The 19,603-nt window shown below is 37.2% G+C and overlaps 1 protein-coding gene across 4 annotated transcripts in view; it reads left to right on the forward strand.

Annotated features, from left to right (window-relative positions):
* The window catches only part of inaD (inactivation no afterpotential D), a 217,280-nt gene extending 210,720 nt beyond the window's left edge, over nucleotides 1–6,560 (forward strand). For 3 of the 4 annotated variants that reach the window (XM_071589098.1, XM_071589100.1, XM_071589099.1), the window contains one exon: nucleotides 1,510–6,560. In XM_071589098.1, coding sequence (XP_071445199.1) covers nucleotides 1,510–1,888 — 379 coding nt within the window. In that variant the 3' untranslated portion in view covers nucleotides 1,889–6,560. The remainder of the gene's footprint in view (nucleotides 1–1,509) is intronic. The other variant, XM_071589101.1, reaches the window with a different exon arrangement.
* The last annotated feature ends 13,043 nt before the right edge of the window (nucleotides 6,561–19,603 follow it).

A 19,603-nucleotide genomic window follows, 5' to 3' on the forward strand; every position in this document is an offset into this window, starting at 1 on the left:
CTTTTCCATCTGCAAGACATCAATTCTTTAATGAATGCACCAGTCCAAAATTTCTAATCAAAGCTTAACTTCGGCTTTTGGGGTAAAGATATCATTAATCAGGTTATTCTTTGATGTGTATGTATGTATTGAATAGTTGAGACTGCCCCGGACAAGCTTTAATGGGCTACTTTCCTCTTTAATTTTCAAGGTTTGTGTTTCTGTTGTATCTTACTGTAAGCATTCCTTAAAACCTAAATTTCAAATTAAAATTGCTTTTATGTGTAAATAAATTATGAAGTTGCTAGAAAATCAATGCATGATAACTCTAACAGGGTAATATCCATTAAAATATTATAAATAAAAAATAGGCGTTGATGGGCTATCACATTTCACTTGGTATCACAAACAGATCTATTTAACAAGTTTTTTTCATCGAAGGTAGAGTTCTAATATTAGTCAATCCCTTAAGTAATCCTTAGAATGTGGCATAACATAACATTATATATTATGATTTCATTAGCTATTAATAGTGCTTCTACGAAAGAATCCTTAGTGTAATTACCAGCTAAAAATCTAGAACCTTTGATCACTTGAGGTCATGATATTGAATGCAGTATACATATTTGAAAATTTAAATGAAACATTGTGTATTATTTGTGCTTATTATGTGCCCCTCTTCTTGACATTAGCACTGAAGCAATTGGACATTTATTTGACGATTTTTAATTGTTAAAATCCAAAGTTCAACAAAATGCCTACAAAAATAACTATAGCATATATTTGTAGTGAGCTGAATTCTCGATATGGGGCCACAGTAAAACCCATAAATAATTAATATTTCATAGTTTCAATGGGTAAGTTTAGATGAGTCTTTAGTTACAAAACTTTCCAATGGTCAACGGTAAAAGTAATAACAGTGGCATATCACATCAATTAAACACTTGGTCATAGCAATTCATCCCCTCAGGCTTAAATTTGTGGTAGAGTGTGTTATCATTGTTGGTAAGACATTTTGTAATTTTTCATATTTTCCGCAGTGAAAAATTGCTAAGTGATGAAATACCAACTTAGTTATAGATTTTATAAACTTCATAATGCCATAATTTTCGTATAAAATTTGAGATTTCAAGTGCCCATCATGAGCGTAAAAATATGAATAATCACCAGAAGCACATATAAAACTGAGGTCAAAGAATTATCCATGAGACACACTTATCCAAGGTCATCATATATTGAAATTCAGCGCTACTCACAACATTGGGGTAAATTACCAACTAAAGCTTAAAGAATTGCACTCGAGCTCGTGACATGGTGTGCAATGGTTTTCCATAGAATAAGGTGAAAAAGCTCGGTTTATGCTTTTGCTTGAGCTTGGGGAATGACGACTCCTTCGGGTTCCCTTCCGCGAGCGTGTGTGCCGCCGAAAGGGGTTTTGGTGCATCCAACGCCGGCGTCAGAGCGACGCCCTCTCCCCTCGGCCGTTGAACTCTCCCCCGCGACTCACACCCCTTCTGTCGTTGCACCCAGGAGCACTAGCCCCTTGCCGGCGTCCCCAGACACCTCACCCACGCTGCCGGTGGGGCCGTCGCCGTCGGCGGCCATGGGCCCACCTCTCCGGACCAGGACCATTCGGCTGGAGCGGGGCCCGGACGGCCTCGGGTTCAGCATCGTGGGGGGCCATGGCAGTCCCCACGGGGACCTCCCCATCTACGTGAAGACGGTGTTCGACCGGGGGGCGGCCTCCAAGGCCACGGGGCTGCTGGCGGAGGAGAACCGCCTCCAGCGCGGCGACCAGATCCTTGCCGTGGACGGGGTCAGCCTGGACGGACGGACTCACCAGGAGGCCGTGGCGCTGCTGAAGGGAACGCGGAAACGGGGGTCCGTCACGCTGACCATTGCGCGATGATGATGCCAAACGTCCCCCCACCCCCATTTCCGCGCGTGTGTGCGTGCGTGTTTGTGTGCGCGTGCGTGTGTGTGGATCGCCTCCTCTCTTGCGTACATATGTGTGTGTATTTGCGTGCACTGGGAACCGGGGCTGCTATCAATGCGGACTCCTCGAGCCTTCCACTTCGATGCATGCTTAAAACTTGTCTCCCTCTCGGTCACTAGTCTTGTAGGAAAGGGGACTCGGAGTGGGTGAGTCCAATACATGACTGATAAGGAGTGAAGTCTATGCCCATTAAGCCGCTACGCAGTGAACTGGCATAATTGGGTGAAGTGTTGAAGAATACATTGATGAATACGTGTTCTTATTGCACTCTATCTGGAATTAACGGTTGGCCTATTATTATTATTTCCTGAGGGTCAAGGCCAATGTTACCTGCTCATTGGGCCATTTGAATGAGTGACGTTGAAGTGTCGTCCACCATTTGGGCTCTGAATGAAGTGAGCCAGACCATTTTCAACACAAGTTTTTTACTTGGTACTCCCTGGGTGGTGATTTTCAAAAATGTCTCTCTTTAAATAGCAGGTGAGTTTTTTTTTATTGAAGACTTAGAAGATAATGGGCAACCCTTCCACTTCATGAGACAACTTAATCAGGGACATGCGTAGGGTGGTTGCCTGAGGAATATCCCTGCTCAAGATATGCTGCTCGGTGGATTCAAGACAATTTCCAACAATGGGAGGGCACCTCTCTACCCTCCACAAGTGTGTACAAGGTGTCCTTTCCTCTTTTGCAATGTTTCTAGTGCTTTTTGCTTCTGATGGTACCAAATCACCTGTGTGTGATCTACCAAGAAAAAACCTGCCATTAATCCAGTGTGAACTGGGGGCCTTTAGCCCTCATAACTATTTTACTAGCCTAGGGTGAGAATCCTTAAAAATAGGATGTTGTTCACAATTAAGGTGATAATGAGATGAGGACAGGGCCCCTTTCTGGGCCATTAGAGGGGGAATGCAAATCCAGAATTCAGTGATGTGATAAATTTATTCTGTTGAGTGAATATAGAAAAGTCCTAATGTTAGAGTTGAATATAATAGTGTATATGAGTTAATGTTTCTCCCTTACATTATTTTATCAAGCAACATTATATGCTAGGAAAGACAAATTAATTTTCATTACCAATGTCACTTTATGTGCTGTAGGTAATACATGGCCAATTGATGACCTGACACGCTGCTACAAGGTGATGCTTCAAGAGTCATTTTAAAAGCTATTTTTGAAATTGTTAAATACTGTTGCTCTTTCTCACATTTCTTGGCATTATTTAGTATTTGCTTGTAATTGAAATTAAAAAAATTCAAGAATATTCACTGCATGCATGCTGAAAACTTTTTAAGTGTAGAAATGCTTTTTAGTTTCATTATTGAGTCGTGTGTTGCATTTTAATTACTTGTTGAGAATTATCTTTACAATATCACGAGATTCTGGGGGATATAAAGAGTTTGCCAAACACATATCAGAATACTCCAAAAAAATGCATTGCGAATGGTGAAGTTTTTATTATCGATAGGTATGAGTAATGCACCGGCCACTGGAGTACAGTGTGAACTCGTAAGTCTCCTCCTCCAGCATCTGAAAGTTGTGCTGATGAATTTCCTAATTGTGTGTGCCCTGCGCACATCAACTAAAAGCCTTCACGTTTTGATGTAAGTCAATGTGATATTTCACTAACTGCATCTTATGAATGTGGGCCCATTGCGATATTTCTGATGCAAAGAAGACTTATTCATTCACAACCTGTTCATTTTTTAAGTGACTAGCAATGAGAGAGAAAATCTTTGTGTCTTATTATAAATTTTATGGCAGCATATATTGGCCCACATTCCCAATGGGTTGTTTCTTATCGAGTTCTATAATTATATGTTGGAAGTTGTTAAGTTTCCCTATCAATGCATAAGACATGTATAAAATTACATGGATAAATATATATACCGAGAGACACACAGAAACACTCAGAAGTACTGGCATTTGCCAGTACACAAATATGCATATAAAAGAATGTAGAAATGCATACATTGAAAGATATGTGCCATTAAGTATCATTATCATATTTTGTTTTGTTTCAGTTGAATAAATGTGCATGAAAAGAAACCTTTTCGTTATTCGTTACAATTTTTATTTTAAGCTTAAAATGCCTAATTTGGGATTAATTTTGCATATTTTATTTACTTGAAGGTATCCTCAGACATTTAATCAAGTCATCAGAAACAATAATAGGTGTTAGTGCTTAATTTAATAGCATCACAATCATCGCCGCTATGTACATAATTTTTATTTTTTTTATTCCTAAGTGAAGGCGAACTTGCTAATCTCACCAAGTGCTCTCATTTTGCTGCAACTGCCTAAAAAGACTAATATATGTGTGTATTAGCATTAAATTTTTCAGTGGAATCCGATAATTTATTTCAACACTATTTTCTTTATAACAGGAATCAACTTAATTATTAAAGAAAAACATTCATTTGAGATTTATTAATATATGTATATATTTGGAAATTGCTTCCTTAACTTCATTTTTATACTTGATTGGCCGCTGGAAGAATTTTTTTCTGAACATGAGATGTAGTTTTTTTTCTGTTTTGTAGTACTGCAAAGTTGCTGATTGGAGTTCTGAATGTTGTTGGATGCTGATTATACTTAGGTGGATCTAAAACTCTTTTGATTTAAATGATTTCTGCTATGCTCAGCTTAGGAAAGCCCATTAACAATGAGATTTCCTTAATTGGCAGGCAGAAAAGTCCACTTAAAAGTTCCAGGGGCCAACCAGGAGCATACAGATTACATGTGACACAGTCATAGGTGTGTTTTTTTATTATTTTCAGGTAATCATGTGGCTGATTATTTTTATCAGTGCATGCAATCTAAATATCTACATTAAGGTACAGAAAAGCTGACAATGAAATTCATCCAATTGCATAAAAAGCCAACAAACAAAAAGTAAAGGCTAAAAATCAGAAAAAATGAATCATATTTTACCTTGTTTTATAAAAATTCAATTCAATTGATTGCCAATTTAAAGATACTATCTAATAAAAACTGGACCAGTTGTTTGTGGCATTTAGTTATCCTATTATGTCAAATTAATGGGGATCACTAACTATCCCATAATGTTGGTGCCTATATAGTGATAAAGGCTTTGTTGTGTGTTTCAATGTTTTAATGCTATTTTTAAAAGGTATGAACTAATGCAGCAATTAATTTCAATGATCACTAGAGTTTATTGAATGCCTTTTTAGTAATCCAAGAAAGGCCTCATCAGCTGTAACAGCATTACATAATTTTGCCCAAATACTAATTTTTAGCCTTCATGGCCCAAAGTCAATGACCACCAATTGCCAAAGTATTGGCGAATTTAATTATATGAATGCCTATTCATGCTTACTCAGAACTGCTCTGAATTTGAATACTAATGTAAAAAAGAACAAATTCTTAGATCTCCCATAGTTGGAGAATGTTGTAAGTTGTTGTGGACCTCCCTTGAATCTATTTGCTCAAGGGACATATTTTTCTAGTAGATGGTAAATAATACTATTTATTGTGAATATTGTTTGCTGAATATTTCCATTTCATAAATTAATCAACAATAGTATGCCAAGGCTTTCTATTTTAATAAGTAAATAATTGCTCGATGGCTAAAACTGTAGAATACATGACTTGTCTTGAGGATTGAAGAGTAAGCCTGGCTTTTAGCAGATCATAGTTTATACTTAAAGAAAATCTCTTCTATAAATTTACATCCTATAAGAGTAAAAGTGAGTGCATAACATAAGCAGATATTTCTGATGCATAAAAATTATCAGTTGTTTCTGTTTTACTGATGCCTGATGCATGCTTATAATTTTTTATTATCATTGAATGACTAGAGAATTTCATCCTTCACCTCCCCTTCCACCACCATGCATTGCCCCACCTACCTTCATGTATTTCATCATTTCCATAAAAAGCATGGAAGGTCCCCCTCTCATGTGTAAATGTGCATATTTTCATCAGTTTTGACCCACACATCTCTTGTCATTGTCCAAATCCTCCATTTTATAATCATGGCTGGAATTTTATAGAGTTATGTTCATTTTTAGTTATTTCCAGATAAATTTCTGATTTCAGTCAGTATTATAAGAACTCAGTGACTCCTGAAAATTTAAACTATAAGGAATTTTAATGTTTTCCTTGTATGTACTCTAAAGTGCCATATCATACAATTGTGTTCAAATGTTCCTTTCAGTGTTAGTACCAATTTTTTCAAGTCTATTTTAAGTATATAGTGTACAGTAATTTGAAATTATTGTTTCATTATGTGTTTGCCTTTTTCATGTGTGTACTTAATATTATATGCAAAAGGTTTTCAAATCCAAAAGTTAATGATATATAATATTTAGGTTAAAACACATTATAACTGTATGCTATGGTTATCCTTTATGGTTCCTTTTCAACTGATGTTTCACAAACAAGGTTCATGATAAGATAAATTGAACTGTAACAGCAAAATGTTAATTATTTTCTTTATTACAATGGCTGTGTTAACAAAATAATTGAATTCTATCTAATTGCACCATTGTTCACATGTTCAACAGCTATCTTAAAATTTGATTCTGTATTGTTATGAGGAGATAAAGTACTCTTTCATCTACTACTTTTGCTCAAAGTTTATTTATTCTTTGAGATCAAATTATGTTATTAAGAATGAAAATTTGAGTTAATGACATCAAGGCTTGTGTTGTGTGCTTTTTCTGAAGAATGAAATGATGTCACTTCAAGCAGTGGCTCATTAATAACAATAGGCAACAGTCACCCAACTTCCTTCATATCTCAGATAGATATCTCAGAGTTTGTAAATCAGAACCTGAAAGCTTCACTCAAGTATTCAGTTCTGCTGTGGTACTTTGTGGGTTTTCTTTTGCAGTGAAAATTAGCTTTTCCTCCAAAGGTGAAGTATCCAATGGCTTGACCGGGAAGTAAAAATCCAAGTCTGAATCTGTTGGGCATTTCTTGCATCAACTCTTTTACCTATTTCTACTGAACATAAACTTGCTTAAACTTAAAGAAGTGCATGGGAATACATTTTTAGAAGAAGAGAAATTCCCTCCTGAAAATCTACTGCATTGGGAACACCAAAATAGAATGTGTAAACTAATTTGAGACCTCTCCTGGGTGAAGCACATACAGGGAATGTGTGGAAAAGCTAGCAAAAAGTTTGGATTCATTGGAAGAGTACTGGGTGAATGTGATGCAAAAGCCAAAGGGAAGTTTTATCTGTCGCTGGTTAGGCCTCATTTAGAATATGCTGCAAGTGTATGGGATCCTCACGAAGTTGAGTAATTGCCAAATTGGATCGCATGCAGCATAGAGGAGCTAGATTTGTAAAATGTTGATATGATAAACTTAGTACTATATTCAAAATCACAGAAGAGTTACGCTGGGAGTCAATCAAAGAGCAAAGGTTAAATTACAGATTTAATCTCTTGCATGAATTGAAAGGATGTCTCTTTAGCAGTGATGTTGAAAGTGTATTATTACCCCTATCGTACTATGGTAGGAGAGATCATGTCAATAAAATTAGAGAGATTAAGTATAGAACAGATAGATTTAAGATGTCATTTTTTTCAATAACAATAAGGGGCCAGAATAATGCCTTCTGACTGAGGCGGGTAAAAATATTCAGGTCAAAATTAGTCTGGTGTGTATGCCCCCTGCCACACACCCTAGCAGTAGCTTTCAGGATACATAAATATAAAAATAACTTTTTGCAAATATAAATAAATATATAAATAAGTTTATATAAATAATTGCCTGCCTAGGGAGGGATAAATAGCTGCTCCTTCATCATGCATATTGCATGTACATTTAATTCCATATCTGGGGTGTAGGGAAGTAAATAATGGAGTGTATAAGTCTTTTTAATTGTAAGTATTATTATAAAACTATACTGCTCTCGAATGAACTCAATTTTAACAGGCAGGAAAGGCATTATCCAGGAACATCCTTCCAGTGTTGAACAGTATTATTACGAGGGTCATCCGGAAAGTAGTACCCGTTCGTGAAATAAAGACACAAAAGTAAATATTAACAAACATAAAAAATTTTATTTGAAAGAGGATACTTTAAACTACTTCTCAACATAATCTCCAAGCAAATTAAGGCATTTGTCATAACGTGTGACAAGTTTCTGTATTCCTGCTGCATAGTCCTTCGCCGCCAGCTCATTGAGATACGCGAGGGACCCATCTTGCACAAATTTTTGCATAATGCAGATGGTGTTTAACAATTTCATGAACAATTGTTCGAGAAACATTGGGAAAATGCTCACAGATGTCATCAATTGTGACGCGCCGATCGTTCCTCACGAATTCGTCAACTGAGCTCACCAGTTGGTCTGTAATGACAGACGGTCTCTCCGAACGCTCATCGTCGTGTGTGTTCCCCCTCCCCATGTTGAAGTTGCGACACCACCGCCGAACAGACGACTCGTCCATTACATTGTCTCCATACACCTCCTTTAATTGGCGATGAATATCACATGGGCGAACGTTTCTTGCATTGAGGAATTTAATCACTGCCCTCACTTCACAACTGGCGGCGTTCTCAATTTTTTTAAACATTGTAAACAATCACAGAAACAACACAGGCAATGCTAGCGTCACGCAACTTGGCTCAGAGAAGGCAGACAAGCCACTGAAGCTATCTGACCTCGTCCAGCGGCTACTCGCGTCGTCAGCACTTCATGCGGCACGAACGGGTACTACTTTCCGGATGACCCTCGTACATCCCTTTGAGTACCCACGTTGTCATGTCTAATGAACCTTTGCTGTCATCTGGCTGTGAATATTTGTGCAGTAATGAATATTGTTTTAATGCCTTTTGTAGGGAAAATAACTCGATTGTTTACATTTTTAGATGGTACCTACATGGAAAATATAGCTGTTTCGAAGACTAACTAATCTATAAGCTGGAAACATATTAGAAAAACAAACTAGAATGGGTATTTATTCCTGGTATTGTCCTAATATCATTTTTATTGGTTTTCCTGTTAACATTGATGACATTTCATGTCCTTCGGCTAAATTTGGTGTTTTTAAAACTTCTTTGTCTTGCAGAAATGTATGGCCATATCTCAGTCTTTAACGCAATGGAAAAGTTAAGGATATTCATTGCAGAGATGGTTATTGGAACTAAATGGACCTGAGCAGAGTAAATGTTATTACAATAGAGATGGACTACTCAACTCAATTGAGTGTACAGTTATGAATCATTCATATTAAAATGAGGGCATTTGATTTTTCAATTGAGACAGTAGATTGATGAAGAGTTGATCACAAAGTGGCAGGCAGATAACAGGAGAGGGGTCTAATAGCTAGAATTTATAACTGTTTTTACTGTTTGTAGAATTACCCAAAAGTATTAATATTCTTACACTAATACCATTTATATTAGAAATTTTTAAGAAACAAAAATCTAGGGGTACTAAAATTTAATCACACATGTGCATTACTTATTTTATTGCTAGATAGCAAGGTTTAATTGTCATTAATTAAAATTTCAAATAATAAGCTACAATAGCATTATTGCATATGTTATGGTGGTTGCTCTTGACCATTAGGCAGTCATAAGACATCCATGCCCTCTTAGGAGAAGTCTCTTATCTATACTGAAACACTGAAGGTTGATATTATTAAGGATGACTAAGTCTTCATGATATTCTTTCATTCAATGTATGTCTGCACATTCAAGAGTATGTTTAAAAGGAACAAAGAACAGACAGATTCACCAAGAAAATTAATAGGACATAGTTAACGTAACTCTTGTCATGCCAAGCTTTTTTGCAGATATTGCACCTTTTCTAAAGTTATTTATAATACTTTTTAATAATAATGCCTTAGTAATAAGCATATTTAAAACAAAGGACTTTCCTCGGATTTTGGTAAATGGCTGTATGAATTCCAATGAAGACCTTCAGCATAACCATGAAGCTGATAGGGAAGTAAGGAAACTTGATTAGGACACTGAGCAGTGAAACTCCTGTAGTGTGTATTTACTCAAGGTAAGTTCAGTATTCCACTGAGTACCTAAATTATTATAATTTATGATTTACTAATTTGAGGAAACTGTGACAGTCTCCCTGAAAACTATTGAACTATATTAGCTAAAAGGCACTAACTACTAAAAAATGTATGTAAAGGATGAACTGTGTTTGTTTGCTTTGCTGCACCCAGCAGTGGTAGAGGCAAGGCTTCCACAGTCAAGTGAAATCCTTGCCAAGGTAAACTTGCTGATATTCTATAAATTGTTTTCATCTTTAGCTCAATACTTTTTATCCCCTTCATACCATCTATTATTTTTATTCATTTCATCTTCTTCCCAAAAGACTCAACATTATCTTCTCTATCACAGTCCTAGTAGCACTTAATTTTCTCTCAAGATCTTGTGTATCTATTATTCTGCCCTTCTTTGAATTCCCCCTTCCAGCATCTTCTCCCTCATCTAACCTTTCAAAACACTTATCCACTCACCATCTCCTATGTTGATTTTATTTTCTTAATCTTTTTACACAATAAGAAGACACCTCCTCTTATTTCCTCATTGAACATGTTTCTAACCATTTGTAGTGCACATATTTCCTGTATTTTGTTTGCCCTTCAAACAATGCTTTCATTGCTGAAATTTGTTGCAGACTGTGTTTCCTTTTAATCTACATCCAGCATTTTAACATTTTTAAACCCTTCCCCTCCTGCTCTTAAGGTATATATATATATATATATATATATATATATATATATATATATATATATATATATATATATATATATATATATATATATATATATATATTTATTTATATATAAGGTATATATATGTATATACATATATATTTTTATTAATTTATTCATTATTATTATAAGGTAATCTACCGGTTAACGTAGGTTTTTGGATGGACACAACTACCAAACAAACATTTTATTACTCCTAACAAAACACAAAATCCATCATTCTACTCTGTATCAGGTCCCTCTTCATCTCTGAGTACTTTCTTCCTCCCTTCATCCCGTCCAACATCCCTATCCTGTTCCTGCTCTTTCCTCGTTTGCCTAACATTCTCCCCTCTATTACAGTCTTCAACATCCCACTACCGATTAATACCCCCTTCATCCATTTTACCAGCCTCCATAGGATTTCCCCAACAAACCTCTCTCTTCACCCACCTCAACAAGTACTTCCTCATTTGTTTTCTTCTCGGTCCATTTCACCTTCTCCATTTTTCTCCACATCCACATTTCAAAAGCCTCCAATCTATGTCCATCCTCCTGGTCAATGACTATGTTTCCCCGCAGTACATAGCTATGCTCCATATCAAAGTTTTTACGAGTCTTTTCTTAATATCCTTACTCAACGTCCCTGTCATCAACTCCCTCCTCCTTGTGAAAGCCTCTTTGCCTAGCGCAATTCTTCTCCTTACGTCCCTGCTACTTTGACCGTGTTGGTCCAAAACAATTCTGGGATACGTAAACTGTTCTTCCTGCTTTAGTTTTTGCCCTCCTATTTTAAAGTTTAGCTTAGCCTTTTTTCTTTCTGGAAAATCGCATAACCTTTGTTTTATTAATATTGATCCCCATCCCATATCGGTCGCACTGAATTTCCAATTCATTCAGCAATGCTTGCAACCCCTTGGCTGACTGACAAAATAAAGCTTGGTCATCAGTGAACCTAACTGATTTTACGAATTCCCCGCCCACTTTCATTCCTACCTCCAGTTCTTCCCATACCTCTTTAATCATTTCCTCTGTACAGTTTGAACAGCAACGGTGATAATGGGTAACCCTGCTTTACACCACTTCCTAACACTGCCCATCCAAACTCCCCATTACCCATTCCCACCTGAGCAGTCTGAGACGTACAGGTTGCGGATTAGCCTCCTGTTCCTCCAATCTATTCCTATTTTCTGCAATACACTCATTGGTTTTTCCCAATTCACTCTATCAAACGCTTTTTCGAAATCTACGAAACAGGCAAATACCTCCTGGTTGTATTCAATATTCCTTATTATCTCAATAGTTTCAGCCTCAACTTTGTGGAAGTTCATTTATTTCTATATTCCTCTCGATTAGTGATCTCATTACTGCAATGGCATCACGCGTACCTCTCCCCTTACTAAACCCAAACTGATCATCCCCTAAGTAATCGTTTGCCCTACTCTCAATCCTTTTGCTGATGATCCAGAGAACAACTTTAGCTGCGTGGGATGTCAAACTTATTTTTATGTACACCTCGCATGATCTAGCCTTTACATTTTTCGGAATAGGGACTAAAATTGATCTCCCAAAGTCTTCCGGCCAGATTCCTTTCTTATAGATACTACGAATCAGCCCATATAGCCTCTTCCTCCCACATTTTTCTAAACATTTAAGTAGTTCCGCAGGAATGTTATCCACACCCGCGGCCTTTTTTAGTTTCATCTCCCTTAATGCACTTTCTGTTCATCGTCGAGTATGCCTGGACCTAAGGTATCTTCCTCTACGTCATGTTCCTTTTCTGTCTAACTTTGTTGGTCTAAATGCTTTACTATACAGTTTTTCTATACATTGCTTCCATCTCTGCTGGATCTTTCCAGTGTCAACTATTATCCTACCCGCCTTATCTCTAACTGTTAACATACCTGTAGACCTTCTCTTCTTACTTCCCGATAGTGATTTAACCTTGCTGTAGAGCGCACCAATTTCCCCCTTGCTCTGCAACCGTTCCATATCCTCGCACTGCGTTTTCTACCGTGCTTCTTTTGCTTTATTTATTACCCATTTCAATTAATTATTTAGCTCTTTGCGCTTCAGTTTTCCTAAATCTGTGTTTACATTCGTCCATTTTCTTATCTCATCCATCTTTGTAATCATGTCATAGTGTCTTTTGCGGCTTTCTTGATACATTCCCATTTTTCTTCGATAGTATTCAGCTCTTTACAATCCTCCATGATTTGCTCCATAGCCTGCTTGTACTCCTTCAATTTTAATCTATTTAACGCTTCTACATTCCATTTTCTAAACCAACGCCCCTGCCTTATGTTTTTGAAACGGACGCTACATTTCATAGCAACTCAATTGTGGTCTGAGTCCGCATCCGCTCCCGGGAAGCTGTGCGAATTTATCACACTGTTCCTAAACCTGTGTCTAACCAGGATATAATCTAGCTGATAGCTTTCTGAGTCACCTGGCATTTTCCATGTATACCTGCGTCTTTTGTGGTGTCTAAACCAAGTGTTGGAGATGACTAAGCTCTGTCTCCTGCAGAACTGCTTTCTCCCCGCGGTCATTCCTCGTGCCTAAACCGTAGTCTCCCACCTCATCACCATCTCTTCCTTCGCCTACCGTCGCATTCCAATCCCCCATCACTATCAAATGTTTCCCTGCAGGAACACACGCGATTTTGTCCTCTAATTGATGGTAGTTCTTATCGACCTCTTCCTCCGTATGGTTGCTCGGTGGCATGTATACCTGAATAATAACCAAGTTCGTCGGTTCTGCTTTTATTTCTGTTAGTAATATTCTATCCGTTACCTGTTCTATGTTGACTACGCTCCTTCCTACCTCTTCATTTAATATCATGGCAACCCTTCGTTTGCTCTTGTCCCCGCCGCTGTATATTATTCTATAATTATCACTCCAGTAATCCCCGCTATTCTTCCATCTCACCTCGCATAGACCTAAAATATCGATATTTACCCTTTCCATCTCTCGCTTAAAATTCTCCAATTTCCCTGTCCTCATCATTGTCCTAACATTCCACGTTCCTATTCTAACTAATTTGGTGTTCTTCTCCTGCGTCTTCTGTCCTGCTGCTGTCGGTCTTCCCCGCAAGGGTTTCGCATGTCTGCAAGGGTTTCGTGGGATGACCACCGCGGAAGCCCTGCCTCCCCCGCTGCCGGGCACGACACACAGCCGATTGGGCCGAGTCCCCTGGCTGCCTGGACTCAAAATCTCTGTAGTGACCATCATATTTATCTTGGAAATGATAATTGAGGTGGTTTCCCGTTGCCTTCCTTAGTAGTGTTTTTAATGTGACGCCATCACTTACTGGCCGCCCCACTGGGGTCAGACGCCTTTGCAGCCGCCTCACTGAGGAACAGACGCTGCGTGGACTACCTTTCGTCTGGCTCCTAACCTTCGACCTATCTGGCATGGGGGACCCTACCAGGAGCAATTATTATCACTCCCACCAGCACAGCTCAAGGGGTCATCGGAACGCGCAAGCTCTTCCACCACGTTAGTGTTGTAGTCCATGGGAGGGATGCATATATATATATATATATATATATATATATATATATATATATATATATATATATGCATATGTATATATGTATATATATGTATATATATATATGTATATATATATATATAATATATATACACATACACACACATACATGCATACTAAGCTATTTTTTATAGGAACTACCGGATGATGGCATACAACATCAAAACCTAGGTTGTATTTTAAATAAAGTGTGCGTGGAATCACAAAGTTACTTCCTTAATTTCAATACTTGCATTACTACTATGGCATTATGTGTTTCCCTGGCCTCCACAACTCATGTAATAATCATTTTGTCCTCTTCCGCATCCCATTGTTGATAACTCTAAATAACATCACAAATAAAATGGTTCTATACTGATCCCCATATTGATGCTCTTCTCTTTTTCCTATTTGGCACAGGAAACCTAATTGTTTTTATCAACTTCTTTCACACTGATGTCCTTTTTAGCATGCTTTTCAAGTTCATAGAAGATCTTCTGTTCCTAATGGCTGTAATATTCCTCGTACCATGAGGTTACCCACAAATGCTACAGCCCACTCATTCCTCTCAAACAATTTACTCTTCTCTCATATAGTTATTTATTGTTATTAATTTACTTTAGTACCCTGCAAGCCACCGCTAGGGTATGTGGCAGGGGCTGATTACACATCAGACTAATTTCGACCCGAATATGACCCTACCAAGGTCGGGCAATATTTTTCTGATCCCTAATCGTTGGTGGAAAAAATGACTTGTTGAATCTATCGGTTCTACACTCGATATCTCTAATTTTATCACATTCTTCCTTCAGTCTCACCTATTACGTGAGCATCCATTCCTTTAATAAATATTTTTTTAATGACCCGCTCATTCCTCTTCACCTTCTATCTTCTATTTTTACCACACACACGCCACAATTGCCCCAGACCCACTGTTTTTATGCTCATATTGGCAGTTATCCAAGCTTCACTTTGATACACATCCCTGCGGGGAGGAGCACTCGTTTATAAACTGCCATTTTTCCTGCTTCGGACAGAAAGGATAGTTTAAACTCTTCAGTATTCTGTTGACCAATCGAAATGCACCTCAACATTCATCGGTTTCCTTGCAGGATATGTTCACGAAACTCGAGTAGTAGGTACAAAGTAATGAGCTTACTTTTGTTTCCAGGATGTTTCGCTTGTTTGCGTGACACACTTTTAGGCACGAATTTCCGAAGTAATGTGGCGTAAACAGCGAAAGGAAGATTCATCTCTTTGTCTGATTCATTGAAGGTACCAGAAACCACAGGGATAAATCGCATCGCAATACTAATAATAACTAGGTGGTCACTGGGCATGTCACATTTATTTCATTCAGCTAATCTAATCGTGTGGCATGAGGCACCCGGTATTAACTGTGAAATTTGCACGGATGTGCGGTTTCGCCCTTCATTTTAATTTGGTTGGATGATAAGAAAGACAGTTCACTGCGTCGATAATATCCCCTGTATCTTAGGAAAAATAGCGGGGTATTTATTAGTCCATTCGTAACATTTCCGAGGAAGATATTTGCTTTTTCTATTATACTTATCTTATTCCTCGCTATTTTTTAAAATAAAAAATACATTATGAAAAACCAGGGCGGAGAAGGAAGCTTGCATGAATAATTTCCCTGTAGAGCAACTTACAAGTAATACGAAATTTGTGAAAGGAAGATTTTTTGAGCTGCATGATTGCATTTATAAGGAATGAATTTGATCAGAAGACTTCGTTAGGGTAATATTAAACCACTTTGAAAAAATAGCAAATCATGAGTATGTGAGCAGCATTGAAGCATAAGTGCAATATTATTACGGATTTTAACATCCCACTACATCTCAATAGCATCTCCATCAACTTTGTCTGCCCATCACCAGCAACTGCCCAGAAATTGCTCTCCTTCACCTCCATATTTAAAACTTCGTTGCTCATTTTCCTCTCCGCCCAAATTAAATTCCCAATTTTTCTCACTTTTCGTCGAAACTCATGGTGGCTGTCATCAGTTCCCTCCGCTCTGTGAAACGTTCTAGTACTACTCGTACCTGGTCTAGTTTACACCCTCCTACTGTAACACATAACCAAGGCTTCCTATCTTGAGATTCCCATTGCTATTCAGGCCTTCTTGCGATTCTTTCTCATGCCATACTTGTCTATGAAAGCATATATACATATATATATATATATATATATATATATATATATATATATATATATATATATATATATATATATATATATATATATATGCTTTCATAGACGTAACACGGAAGTGCCGAATAGTGCAATACACAGTAACACACAATATAGAAAAACAAAAAAAGAAGAACACTCACACGTTATTTCTTGATATTTCGACGGAAACAATCCGTCTTCATCTGAAGATATAGAAGTAATTATATATATATATGTATATTGCACATATATATATATACATATATATATACACATACATATATATATACATAAGTATATATATACATATATATATATATATATATATATATATATATATATATATATATATATATATATATAATGGGCTGACACAACATAACACAAATAGAAAAGAATAGACACATATAAAAGAACACTTACACGGTAAATTGTTCGAGCTTTCGGCCCTCTCAGGGGCCTTCTTCAAGAGAGACTCTCTTGAAGAAGGCCCCTGAGAGGGCCGAAAGCTCGAACAATTTACCGTGTAAGTGTTCTTTTATATGTGTCTATTCTTTTCTATTTGTGTTATGTTGTGTCAGCCCATTATTGTGCCGCTCGTATGAGTTTTTCCGGACAATCGTTATATATATATATATATATATATATATATATATATATATATATATATACACATATATATATATACACACATATATATATATATATATATATATATATATATATATATATATATATATATATATATACATATGTATATACATATGTATATTGAACACAGTAATCAACCCGAAAGTCGGTTTGGTAGGTGATGATACTAAGCCCGACGGCGTGTGAAATTCACACATCAGGGTTGGGAGCCAGTTCCTTTCCCTGTGCCGGTTATGGTCTACCAGGGATATTTGGTTCGCGAAAATTCACATAGCTTGGGTGGAGCTGCAGGTGATCAGAGTAGCTTGCCTTGAAATCGAACCCGGGCCCTCCGGCCAGTAGTCCAACGCTCTAACCCTGGACTACCGCGATCCACTATGTATAGTACATATACAGTATATGTGTATGTATATATATGTGTATATATGTATATGTTTATGTATATATGTATATATATATATATATATATATATATGTTTATATGTGTGTTTATTTTGGTGTTTATATTAAAATGACAAACTCCTTTTAGTAAAGAGCAAGTCTTTTACCCCTCCGCTCATCAACTTTGCCCACCATTTTGAAATGCCTTCTCGAAATCCACGAAGCACACTGAGATATTAGAGTTGCATTCCATATTCCTTTCAATTAATCTTCTCATTACTGCAACTGTGGCAAGTACTCCCGTCCCGTTATAAGCACTAATTGATATCCGTATGGGTAGTTTGCAGTATTGCAACTTTCTATTTATGTCCCTTATAACTGTCTTTGCCAATTATTTAATTAAACTTATATATTTTTGAGCCTTACTTGTTTTTGAGATGAGTATATAAATTTAGCTAATGAAGTTTTCCTGGCCAAATTTCTTTTACTTAATTGATACTCAATGGTTCATAAACATTTTTCCTTCTGTTTATCCCTAAGCTTTTCAGCAATTCAAAAAGGAAATAGCATATTTCCACTGCTTGTTCTTCTTCATCTCCGGTGGCGAATTTTACATTTCTTTTTTAGCATAAGCCTAGCCACCGTTTTTTTTTGCATGCCCAGTGAAGGCCTTCCTGCGAAAGAGTGGATTGGACAAGCTTCATGAAAGTGTTCGGTATATGGGAGAAAGTGAGACACTTTATTCAGGCCAGGAGACAAAAAATAAGCCAACGCAGTAGCTAAAGAGTTGATGAACTCAAATTAATTTATGGATGATTTAGTTTTAGGGAAGTAAAAGTAGTCAAGTGTTCAAAGCAATTGTATGAATGCTGAATGAACTACCGAAAAAGAAGGGGGTATGAGGATATAGCTAAAGCTAAAAATATTAAAATTCATTTCTTAAAATTCAAATTAAAAGTTAGTGCGTTCCGTAATTTGTTATTTGAGAACGAGTGAAGAGGAGAGTAGTCTTTTGAGACGTGTGAGTGGAAAAGGGTGGGGGTGGAGGAAAGGAGAGTGAAGGGGATGATGGCAGTGATGGAAGAGTAGAAGAGAAGAGTTTCTGGGGTAAATTAAAGCAAGGCGGTGATGCGGATGCAATGAGTGGGATGTCGATAAGACCATGACAGAGGGGAACGGATGTTGGGTGAGAGGAAAGGGAGAATGGGCATTTCGGACATGATATGAAGAGAGTGGCCGAAGGAGGAAATATGGCGAGGCGATGGGGATTTTAACGCTGCCCACAAGAATTTTCAAAGACCGTGACATGCGGAAGACTATTGTGTTAAAACAAAAGCATCTCGCGGCACGCGACCAAGTGGCCAACGGTAGATCTTGACTGCCGAGTACTTACCGTTCATCACTGAAATAAATTTTGACTGAGGGGGTGGAGTTAAGAGAGAAAGGAGAGAAGATGGAAAGAAGGAAAGATTGAGAGTGTGTGTGGAACTCCGTTGCACTCGTGACATCGATTATTTAAGCACAGGTCTTTTACGTATAGTCTAGTATGGCTAGTGACTCACAGTAGCCTCTCTTAGCGCTTCCCATACTTCTGCTGGTATGGAGCTATAATAGGTTGTTGTCTAGCCAATGACCATTAAATGCAGTGATTTCACAGTTTTGGTGAAGCTTAGAGAGGTTGTTACTCTGCAATGCAAACTTGAAAACTCGTCTTAAAGGTACATGTTACTTGTAAAGTATACAAGATAATATGTTAGTTGACAGACATCTTTTTTGATGCTGTTGTAATTTTTTTAATGATTTTTAAAACCTAAGTTTTTAAGATGAACTCATTAATGTATCCTCTGAAAGACAAGTTGAAGTTGATCTTACTGAAATTATTTTTACTAATGATATTATTAATTTTATTTACTGGGAGAAAGCACTTTTTTAGAGAAGAGGTTCATTATTTTCGACTTTTAAGTGTTAGAGAGTAGTCTCCATTTTTAAAAAGATTTTGGAGCCGCAGTGAATGTGCGCAGTATTTTGTTATGAATATTCTTTTTCGTCATAACTATTCTCCAAGTTTTATTCCCAGGTGTTTGCTTTGTCTTTACTTTTTCAAAGAACTTCACCACATTCATCCCTAGTGGCATTGGTGTTCGCTTTGTGTTCATTTAAGTGGTGTTCTAC

The sequence above is a fragment of the Hetaerina americana genome, unplaced genomic scaffold, assembly GCF_022747635.1.
Source record: "Hetaerina americana unplaced genomic scaffold, ioHetAmer1.1.p SCAF_33, whole genome shotgun sequence".
In the NCBI taxonomy this organism is placed as follows: Eukaryota; Metazoa; Arthropoda; class Insecta; order Odonata; family Calopterygidae; genus Hetaerina; species Hetaerina americana.